This window comes from Leptidea sinapis, chromosome 17 (genome assembly GCF_905404315.1).
Source record: "Leptidea sinapis chromosome 17, ilLepSina1.1, whole genome shotgun sequence".
NCBI lineage: Eukaryota > Metazoa > Arthropoda > Insecta > Lepidoptera > Pieridae > Leptidea > Leptidea sinapis.
This window is the reverse complement of record NC_066281.1, coordinates 11,391,184-11,403,289: the sequence shown is the minus strand read 5'-3', so window position 1 is coordinate 11,403,289 and position 12,106 is coordinate 11,391,184. Positions and strand designations below refer to the sequence as shown.

The 12,106-nt window shown below is 37.1% G+C and overlaps 1 protein-coding gene across 3 annotated transcripts in view; it reads left to right on the top strand.

Annotated features, from left to right (window-relative positions):
- The window catches only part of LOC126968928 (aromatic-L-amino-acid decarboxylase-like), a 42,445-nt gene extending 30,339 nt beyond the window's left edge, over positions 1-12,106 (top strand). For 2 of the 3 annotated variants that reach the window (XM_050814136.1, XM_050814133.1), the window contains exons 2-5: positions 2,973-3,093; positions 5,177-5,290; positions 9,025-9,144; positions 10,495-12,106. In XM_050814136.1, coding sequence (XP_050670093.1) covers positions 2,973-3,093; positions 5,177-5,290; positions 9,025-9,144; positions 10,495-11,568 — 1,429 coding nt within the window. In that variant the 3' untranslated portion in view covers positions 11,569-12,106. The remainder of the gene's footprint in view (positions 1-2,972; positions 3,094-5,176; positions 5,291-9,024; positions 9,145-10,494) is intronic. The other variant, XM_050814135.1, reaches the window with a different exon arrangement.

The following is a 12,106-nucleotide window of genomic DNA, read 5'->3' as shown; positions in this document are numbered from 1 at the left end:
ACAGTTCATACTTACGTATTCTAAACGATGGAGTTCTGTAGTAATAAACAAAAAAATACACACGTCTTGATAAATTCCTTCATTTTAATTGTTTAACAAAAGCTAAAAAAATTAAATTTCTAATAAATATTCACGACTGGCTAGTTGATTATATACATAAATATCTAGCAATTAAAATAAAATAGAAGGTACAACCTAGATAAGACTATTAATGTTGTGTTTCGTACAAATAAAAGTAAATAAATAATTTGTTGCTATTATCTTATCATAAATAACATGTTCTTCGATTAAGTATTTATTACACATTAAAACATACAGACATACAATCAACAATGGTGGGCGCATTGAGGAAATAAAGAGGCGTATGGCATGTCCATAAAAATAATATGATCTATGCTAAGAATCTTAGATAATTTATGCGTCTAGATAGTCTCTTGCTGTTAGACAACCGATAAAAACAGGCTAGTAATATTAGTTTAGTGTGCGTGACAAGCTACGTCTTACACTAGCGATTTGTTTGACACTTTGTGTTAGTGTGCGTGAAATGCTCAAAATAGGGATTAGTTCCAAACGTTGTCGTTCTTTTCGACGCTTTGACAGCTGTCATAGTCCATCTAGACGTATAAATGATCTAAGAGTTTACCCATATTTTTGTTTGCCACTGAAGGCAATTTTATACGAAACACAATATTGGGTAACACAATAGAGGTTGAAAAGAAGAAGATAATAAGACGCTCTGGAAATGTGGTGCTGGATGGATGCTTCGTGTATCGTGAACCGAATTGCGTACCAACGTTTCATTACTTCAGGAATTAAAAATTTAACAGCGTTTATCTTCCATCATGCAACCTCGCATACTAGCCTTCTTTCGAAATGTATCGAGACGAGGCAGCCAGTCCAAGTGGAAGGTCACCTATGCGATGGACCGATCAGATCGTATCTGCTGGTAGGGCGTTTACACCCTGCACATAAATGATGGTAGGCTGTCGTGTAAATAGACAGTCTACTGCGGGGAACGTAGATTGAAAAAGAAGCGGATAATTATGGCGACAACAAATGAAAGAACCAACCACTTGAATCTAGAGTTTCCAAAGGAGGAATACTCGCAGATCAGTCTTGATTCGTGGCTTGTCGTCGTCGCAGCAGAGCGGATAAACACAGCAAACAGGAATAGCGTCCACGGTATAGTCGGGAACTAGATTGATATTACAAGCGAGTCTTCACAATATATGCAGCGGACGCGTGGCACACAAAAACACTTAAATAATAGTTATAGGTTCGATTAATCGCACGTAGTCAGCGCGCACATGCGCGACAAACAGTGAGAGACTCCTTTGCACAGGATGTCGTCTAGATTATGGGTACCACATCGGTGCCTATTTCTGCCGTGAAGCAGTAATGTGTAAGCATTACTGTGTTTCTGTCTGAAGAGCGCCGTAGCTAGTGAAATTACTAGGCAAATGAGACTTAACATCTTATCTCTCAAGGTGACGAGCGTAATTGTATTGCCAATCAGAATTTTTGTGTTTTTCAAGAATCCTGAACAGCACTGCATTGTTATGGGCAGGGTACATCAATTACCATCAACTGAACGTCTTGTCCCTTATTTACATTTAAAAAAACTAGCGCAATCTAGACCTTTTATGCGTAACTAAATACAATTTCAAGTTAGCAGAAGGCCCAATGCATCAACTATACTACAAGCTGCTTGACCATCTGCTATGGGCGGCTCTTTGTATAAGTGCACTCTAATAACCGCTAACAGAGAAATGGCGAGAAATTGTGAGGCGCATTACATCTCCCCTATTGCAACTTCTTGATAACCACGACAGCTCTGTCAAGAGCGTATCGACCCAGAAGAGACATACAATCACGGATAGCGCCCAGCGGCTCCGGGAGATAGCCGAGGCCTTGATCTCTTTCCGATGAAAAGTGATACCTACATTCAAAATCAAATAAACTTTATTCAATTAAGCGCTTTTGAATGGTCACTACAAATATTTTAAATTACTGAATTTACCGTATATGTTCGTAAAAAGTTGAGCTCGTAAGAAGAACATACAAGAAACTCAACGGCCACTCTTTTTAATTCAATAGAGTATTTTATAATGGCTGTAATATACTTAACAAATTCGTTTGTAAGGTGCTGCATCCACAATATATGGGTCGTATTGAAATAATATTAATTATTTCATAAAGAGTAATAAAGAATTAACTGTGACTATAACATAGACATCATCGGAGTTTTCCTGAGAGATCGAATCAGAAATGAGGAGATCCGTAGGAGAACCAAAGTTACCGACATCGCCCAAATGATTGCGATACTGAAGTGGCAGTGGGCAGGGCACATAGTTCGACGGACAGATGGCCGTTGGGGCAGTAAAGTCCTCGAATGGCGACCACATACTGGAAGACGCAGTGTTGGTAGGCCACCACAAAATGGACCGGCGATCTTGACCAGATCGTCGGAATACGTTTAATGAGGGCAGCACAGGACTGATCATCGAGGAAATCTGTGGGGGAGGCCTTTGTCCAGCAGTGGACGTCTTCCAGCTGATGATGATGATGTTTAAGCCATGTTTTTTTTATAAAAGACTGTAAGGCGAAGACCTAATCCACATATCCCGTTCTATTTCTATTCTATGACGATTGGTTATTGAATCTGACTACTAAGCTAGAGGTTCCGGGTTCGAATCCCGGTAGGTGCAATCATTCATATGATGAATATGGCTGTTTGTTTCCGAGTCATGGATGTTTATATTATGGTTATGCCTAGATTGGGGCAAGATAATATTATTAAGTATCAAACCTTAACTATTTAAGTAAAATTTTGCGAGTATTCACTTAAAACTTAATTTTAGGGTTAATTATCGCGTATACATTATGTATCCAGGTGGCTCGTTGATTTATTAATTTACATAAACGGGCCACAATCGCAATAATTACATATAAGTACATATGATGTTTTTCAGGGATGTTTTACCATCTGTACAGCCAGGAGATATCATCAAGAAATTACCAAAAGATGCACCCGAGCAGCCAGAACCGTGGCAACAAATATTTCAAGACTTCAAGGATGTTGTCATTCCTGGAGTATGTCCGCCATTTAGTATCTTTTTAATATCGAAAGTATTATAGACATTTTCTTTTTTTTATTATTATAGCAATGGAGGCCTATATTTTGTTATAATAATAATAAGTATAATACTATCGTATCCGTTAACGGTCTAATAGCAAAGAGCGTCGACCATCTCAAAAGGCTCTCACTTAATAACTGGATAAAGGGTCAGTTACAGAAAGCAGCTGTTTTGGGAACGGCACGCATCGTGCGGAAGTTCCTCAGTCTGTCGCCCTAACCACCGCGACCGGCGGAATTGTCGTGAACCAACGCCGGCGGGACTCTAATTTTTATATTTATATTTGTAATATTGTTTTTATAAATATGATATATATATAAATGTTGAAAATAAGATGAAATTGTAATAAAGAGTATAATACGTTTGCTAAATATAATTCATAGTAGGAAACATAATTACTTCGGAAACAATCTGAGACAGCGTGTATACCGGACAAGAACTTAAATGAACCGCTGCAATATTGGCGAATCCAGTTTTCCCGCTATCATATTCAGGATACTGTTTTAGCTCGATGTCATCCGTTTCCTTATGATGGCATAGAAATAATCCGTTAGTGCTTCAGCAAACATGCCTGACGCCGATCAAAACCGCGGCAAGCCCAACAGTATCCTGAAACTATTGTTATACTCAGGGCCGGATTTAAACTTAATGCCGCCCCTGGGCACCGGAAAAAAATCCGCCCCAATAATGGAATTATACTTAAAGTAAAAATATAAAATACGAATTAAATTTCTTTAATTCCACAAAATAAAAAAAAACGATTATTATTTTAAGTCTCCAAGGAAATAAATTGATTGAATCTTTTTTATTATTAATTTTGACTAAACGTGCCAAAATTATAATTTACAAATAATGGATAAATTGAATTTTTTATATTATCAACAAAACCAAAAATTATTAATTGACAGAATTAATTAATTATATTGAGCAATCTCGATAAGACAAAAAAATTTTTTTCACTTTCAAAAATTTGCCGCCCTAAAATATTTGCCGCCCTGACCACTTGCCCCAACTGCCCCTAGTGTAAATCCACCGCTGGTTATACTGCGACCTCAGCGTGTCATGTGCCTTTTGACTGTAGTTGGTCCACAGGCCCTCCCGTATAGGTAGGTTTGACAGTAGGTTTTTAAACAGCGTAATTTATGCTTCTTTGCTAAATCAGGTGATCCTGCGGGTCAACATATTACACCTTACAGCTAAGGCTCTTCGTTCTCGTTCTATGTCCACTTGGCCCCTAAGGTCCTCCGTAGCATAGTGACCTAGATATTTGAACTGGGATTGAGTGGGATACTAGGCTCATATTGCACTTGCTTACGAGGGGCCTTAAATATCAGGTATTCACTTTTGGCCTCGTTATACACTAACCCATGTTTAGCAGCGTACTTCTCACATGATTAAAGCAACTTTCTGATCGAGCCGGCCGTGGTACCCAACAATACCATGTCGTCTGCATAGTTTAGATTATTTACGCAGATGCTGTCTATCCAGCACCCAACTAGCTTATTGCTGAGTTCAACGATCAGCTCATTCAGGAACAAGTTGAAGAGCTTAGGCGAGGTTAACCTACCCTGCCATACCCCGCACTCCAACCCGTACAGTTCAGAGAGCTCACTTCACCATCTGACACTATTTAACTGGTTTGCGTACCAAATCGCATTATATTTAGCAGCTCTGGTTGTACGCCAGCTCGCTCCATATTTTCCTAAAGCACATCGTATGCAACTAGATCGAATGCTTTGGACAGAACAAGGAAACAAGCAACCACCGGTGATTTCGGCTGGTATAATATTGGACAGTCTGCTTCAGGCTTATTCAATTTTTATATCAACATTTTTAATTTTTTGTAAAAATTTTCTTTATCAAATTTCTTCATTGAAGAGAAAAATAAAATGAAAAAAGCTGGAAATATTCTACTAGTTTTATTTTTTGAAAAATAAAAAACCTTTAGACAAAAATAAAATACAACCAAACATATTTTATGAGAAGCTTAAACATACTATATGCGAAAAGACTTTCCCGTACCTATTATTTGTTTTCAGATAACAAACTGGAATTCACCACAATTTCACGCATACTACCCCGCTGGATACTCGTTACCCAGTGTAATAGGCGGTCTCCTTGGCGACGGTCTTGGTGTTTTGGGATTGACTTGGGTAATATAAATTGAAATTATTATTGATAATATTATTTTTCAATTTGTAAATGATTTTTTGGATCCGGCAAACATTTTTATTCACTTGATGTACGTGATCAATCTGAGCTTCAAACCCTTGATAGATTTTCGATGTTTAATTAAGATGTTTGTTTAAATACTGTATTTGGTAAATACTTAAACTGCCTTTATTTTGGAACGGCGACTGTTGCAACGTCAAAATAACTGTATGTAATGTCGAAAAACACCCCCTTAGACAGTAATATTAAATACATTTATAATACTTTTTAAAGCATTTATCGAAATAAATATATTCTTATTTTCAGCATTATACTACAAATTAAACTCCTAATAGATATATACTGCTCTAAGCAAAAAGAGAATAAGATTTTTTCTTTTCTATCGTTTTAACTGCACTCAGATTTGTAATAAATATTTAATGAGCCCTATCATCACAATATATTTTCTTGGATAAAATTGGATTAAGTCTAATTCCATTACAGGGTTCTGCTATAATTTGGGCCGAATTGGAATTACCTGTGAAATTATTAATTTTATATTTTATATTAGGTTGAATAGCCAATTCGTGTGCGTTGGGCTTTTTTTCTCTGTGTATCTCTGCGTTTTATGTAATTTGAATCTCTAGGATTTTCTGTGTTTCTTACAAAGAAATTTGCACTTCAAATAGTTCTTAGTGCGGTATTTTTAAGAGTTGTTAGCACAGCCCCAAAGTTATATTACGTACATGGAGATTGCTATCACCTTGTAAACAGATTATTACTGAAGCAAACATTCGGACTTGCCGCCCTAGAGTCATGTTAACTCTTTGAATTGTAATATGAGTTCTGTTTTTTGTTTGAGTCTTACATCCAAGTATAGGCCCAGGTATATTCACGCTGCTTTTGCTTAGTAATTAATACATAGTTTGTCCTTTCGGGAGTGTACAATGTACATGTTATTTATGTCGATTAAGGTACACAAGGCTTTGCTTATTTCTCCTCTTTGGTGGTCACACACACTTTTCTAATATAGTAGTCTAATAGTCCATCCACAGCTGTCTGTATTTGGGCAGCCCATTTTATAGACCATTTTAATTGTGCTCATGTACCCGCAACCCACCCCATACCTCAAGGCGTTTGCTAGACACGTCGAAAAGCATGCCCGAAGAATGTAAGATTATCACTATATAGTGGATAATAGACGCTGATTGCGTTTCTGATTGATAACAAGTTCTTGGGGTATGGAAAATTAGCTACAGAATTCTGTCCACGTTACTTCTTCTCCAACATCACATCTTGACAGAAACTATCTGCTTCTTTTCACTTTCCCGTAAAGTTTCTGTTGCGTGGAATAAAAACCGAGAACAGCAACGCTCGCAAGATCAACGGTTTTAGTCGATTTTATCACGCTGCTGTTTCTCCATGGCAAATCTACAGAATGCATTACGCCTCTTGATCTCGTAAACACATTTCTCTTTTTCAGTGCTCGAAGATAAATAATTTTTGATTGGACTACGTCACAGTTGGCAATTTTTATGATTTCTGGCGAGCGATCACAATTATCATTTTGATTTTGCTCCAATTAATTTTGAGTGCAAACTTGAGGCTGATATATGCTAATCCTGCGTTATAGGTCTTTTATCCATCAGGTACTAGTTGCAAACAGAGTACCTAGTGTAGTCGGCATACCACAAGTTAAATATTTTCAGACCACTAATCACACTCTCTGTCCAATTTTCAGTGGTCATTCTAATAACAATTTCTGTGTAGATAAAAAACAGCAGAGGAGAGGTAGTGCATTCTTGACAAATTCCTGCAGCAAGTAGTAAACTGGCTCTTATTTTCAAAAGAGTCTTTTGAGAATTTTGGACATTTGACAGGATCAAACGCCTTTGAAAAGTCAACAAAGCATATGTCATATATAGCATTCTTATACTTAATACGTAAGTATCCATCCTTACGCTCATTTAAAATATGATGTAAACATTTGCTTGCATCTGAAATAAGCGCAATTAGGCGATAGTTGCCAGGGTTTTTTTGTGGAGAGGAATGAAAGCAATGTGAGCCCATCCTTGAGGCTATACATATATATGCGATCACAATAGGTAGATAGTTACTCCCTATCATTTCCTTTTTTACGTGTCTGATCTCGTCCTTGACTTAATCCCTTTGCTGTGAATTTTCTCTTCTTAATTAGGTTTCATCAAAATAGTGTGACTGAGGGTACTGAAATACAGACAGACAGTGGTCCAAACTTCGGAAAGTTAGTCTATTACAGTCGTGGTCTCTCCACGAGCATTTTCTGTAACACATTTCTTGGTAACGAGAGTTTCTTGGTCGCAAGATTAATATTAATGCATCAGCTTCAACTTCTTCACAAACGCTTGAAAGCTGGTCGTTTAAGTCTTGCCTGCACGCTTTTTGAATTTATATCAATTTCCTTGTGTTGGTTCTCAAAGCTTTTCGTCTAATGAAGGTTGCAGAATTACTATTATTTTGCATGAGCTTCAACCTCTTCGCAAACATTTCAAAATTGGGCGTCTAAGTCTCGCATGTATGCCTGTTGAATTCAGACCAATTTCTTCACGTCTGTTCCCAAACCTTCGCATTTCCTCTAAAAGTTTCAATGTCACCCATTCAGTATTACCTGTTTCTTACAATTTTGTCGCTTAAATATATATTATAAGATATAAGAGGATAAATAAAAGTGTACTAGATCCAGGTGTTGTAATATCTATAACTCTATCGTTCATTACAAACTTGGCAATTCAAGTTTGTGCCCAGTTAGTAATCTCAGAGTAGGGATGGATAATTAGGTAGAGTGTCCTTTCTCTACGCTATCAGAGTGGTTCAGTTTCTGGTTTTGGCTAGAACTTGTAAATACTAAAACACCTGGCATACTCTGTAAATGACTGGCTTCTTGTGCGTAGAGCGCATATTGTGAAGGTATTTTTTATCTATGATGCACAACGTGGCAATAGTAATGCCCTTCACTCTGACATTGGATATTTAAAATATAATTTTTACAATTAGACCAGGGTCGATAATTTTTGAAACGAAAAAAAATTACAGTAGGATGAAACCCATTGGTAAAGGACGAGAATATAACAAAAATTAAGGGAAAAATAAATTACGGGCGATCTGAGATCAGAAAGTAGATATTTCAACGAACAAAAAACCCCCCAACTTTTTGAAAAAAGCTGATATTTTAACGTCAGATTTTCGATTGAAAATTAGGGTGCTTTTTTGATATTAAGTTAAAATAAGGCGAAAAAATAAATATTTTAAATCAAATTAATTACAGTGTATTTGGGACATAATGAGGTAAGTTTTCACCAAATTTCGTAGAAAAAAATTTTTTTTTGAAAAAGATATAAATAAAAAACCAAAATCTTGGTTTTTTGAATTTTTCACCTAAATTTGGAGGTTATGTGAAAAAAGTGTAATTACAAAAGTTGTTATATGAAAAGATCTCTTTTTTACCTACAACGTTGCCAATTAACTTTTTGCCATAAGACTTGTAGTTTTGCCAGAAATCGAGATAAACCGTTTTTTACCCTAAAACACCCCTCTTTTCCACTTCCCGACCTCAGATCGCCCGTAATTTATTTTTCCCTTAATTTTTGTTATATTCTCGTCCCTTTCCAATGGGTTTCATCCTACTATTATTTTGTTTCACTTTTTATCATTTTCAAAGGCTTCGGCACTGCTCTAATAAATATACCTTACGTTTCAGATAGCAAGTCCAGCATGCACAGAGTTGGAAGTGGTGGCAATGGACTGGCTGGCAAAACTCTTAGGTCTGCCTGACGAGTTCTTAAATAGCCATTCTGGACCCGGCGGTGGAGTTTTACAAGTACAGTATCAGATATTATACGTAATTCAAACATAATTCATAAACGAGTTCGTCTGTGAGCTGCGTGATTTCCGCTTTTTTAAGCCTCATTCTTATTGTTCGTGCAGTCACGTTTACTCCACGCACTTCGTTGATTTGGATCAACGACTTCGCGCACCAATGTCACAATTTGAGCGGCTTGTTTAGACGATGTATATCTTATGGTTATGTTTGATAAATCGGCTAAATCTTATTATATATATCTTTTGCTCTCAAGTGGTTGAAGAATTGGTCTCCCAGAGACGCTAATTTTACACATTAAGGGACCACAATCAGAGAAGATGTGTAACGAAGGTTTAGGGCCAAATTGAGTGCATTTGGCATCAATTCTTGCAATTTCGTCAGCGCTTTCGTTACCTTCGATCCCTGCATATCGTGGAACCCATCGAAGTGTAACTCTCTTTATTTTTTCCAAACTATTCAATATAGTCCGGCAGTTGTCTGCAAATCTTCGACCTGTGTAGACGTAAATACACATACCGACGTAGCCTTAGTCAGGATGGTTTCCGCACATTAAACAAAGGCGTATATCTCCAACTGGAAAACGGAGGTAAGGTTTCCCAAGGTGACAGATTTCCCAAATTTGGGACAATTACCGTAGATTCCACAGCCGACTTCAGCTCCCGACTTGGATCCATGGGTATACCATATAAAGCTCTCGGGGGGCTACCGCTTTCGGTTTGTTTAACTAACTCTCGTTCTCGACGTTCGGTAAATGATTTTAAACAGAAATATTAGAATTTGATGAATTTGAATTTCGGCAACATGGCGTCACTCATCATGTCTAGTACATGACTTCTCAGTAAGGATTGCTCAGGAAGTTTTTTTTTTTTGTTATGATAATGAGGGATGAGACGAGCAGAACGCTCAGCTGATGGTAATTGATACGCCATGCACATTACAATGCAGTGCCGCTCAGGATTCTCAAAAAACCCAAAAATTCTGAGCGGCACTACAATTGCGCTCGACACCTTGAGACATAAGATGTTAAGCCTCATTTGCCCAGCAATTTCACTAGCTACGGCGCCCTTCAGACCGAAACACAGTAATGCTTACACATTACTGCTTCACGGCAGAAATAGGCGCCTATAAGTCTATACGCTTTAGTATAGTGTAACTCCATAGTTGAAACCAATGTTAACTTTATAATTTTACTGGTTTTACGGGTTTAGCGGATGCTATTAATACGCATGTTTGTACGTAAAAAAAATAATAACTGAATACAATCAACGTTTATGTTGTAATAATAAGCATGCCTCACAAAAGTGAGAAAATATATAATGTTAATTCCAAATTAATTTAATGTTTCAGGGTTCTGCTAGCGAAGCTATGCTTGTCGGTCTTCTTGCAGCTAAAGATAAAATGGTTCGTAGACTAAAAAAACAAGATCCAGATTTAGACGAAGATCTTGCTAAAACCAAATTTGTAGCATATACATCAGATCACTGCAACTCCGCAGTGGAAAAGGCAGGTGTCCTAGGTTCAATGAAGATGAGGCTTTTAGAATCAGACATTAATGGAAGGCTACGTGGAAAAACTCTGAAGAAAGCAATGGAAGAAGATAAAGCTCTAGGACTTATTCCATGTTATGTTGTCTGCAATCTAGGTACCACAGGATTATGTTCATTCGATGCAATGGATGAAATAGGTCCCATTTGCAGAGAAAACAATGTCTGGCTACATGTTGACGCTGCTTATGCTGGGTCAGCTTTGATTTGCCAAGAATACAGACATTTGTTGAACGGCATAGAATATGCTGACTCCTTCGATGTTAACGCCCATAAATGGTTCCTGGTGAATTTCGATTGCTCAGCCATGTGGGTTAGGGATAGTTATGATCTTATCAACGCGTTCGACGTGCAAAGAGTTTATCTAGAAGACGTGGACTCTGAAATAAAAATACCGGATTATCGACATTGGCAAATGCCACTTGGCCGTAGATTCAGAGCTTTAAAATTATGGTTTGTAATGAAAAGTTATGGAGCTGAAGGCATAAGAAGTTATATAAGAAGACATATAAGTTTAGCACAATATTTTGCCAAATTGATGAAAGCTGATAATAGATTCATTATTGAACCGGAACCATCGATGGGTTTAGTTTGCTTCAGACTAGTTCAAGGTGATCTACTTACGAAAAAGCTGCTTGAGAATATAACCAAGAAAAAGAAACTATTCATGGTGCGTGGATCTTTTAGGAACCAATATATCATCCGTATTGTGATTTGTTCTCAATTAACTAACATTGAAGATGTAGAGTTAAGTTGGAATAAAATTAAAAACGAAGCGAATACCTTATTAGAAAATGACGCGGTTCATATCAAATCGCAAACAATTACAACGATACATGGTATGGAAAATATCTGTGTAACAGAAAAATCTAAATAAATAATCCCAAAATTTGAAAAAGTGCGTTATAATTAACTTTAGATTACTGTGCAATATTTTAATGTTTGGCTTACTGCATATTTGTTTGTTGGTTTTTGATTGTTTTATTTGCGTAAATGTAGTGGGCTTGTCTCTTAAAATCTGCTTGCTCAATACAAATATTACTACAACGTACATAGGTATTTATGCAAACACGAATCTACCTTGAAATATTGTACTAAAATTTCACTCGTAATTGTGCGAGACTGGGTGTGACTGCGAAGTTATCACACTCACCCTGGTGTAGCCCACAATTGTGTTAGCCGTATAATTATTTAAATTTTCACTCTTATAGTGTTTCAATATCTTTGGTGAGCAACGCGTGACCGTGTGCTTTTTCTGTCCCCTCCGGGGTAGAAGTGGAGACTGATCACATGCACCAAGTACTCGGGTCAACTTTATTAGCGAGACGTATTCGCTTTGCCTGGGGTATTCATTTCTATTTCTGTACGTTTTTCACCATGTAACCGTTATTAAAAATCAAACTACATTGTGATTA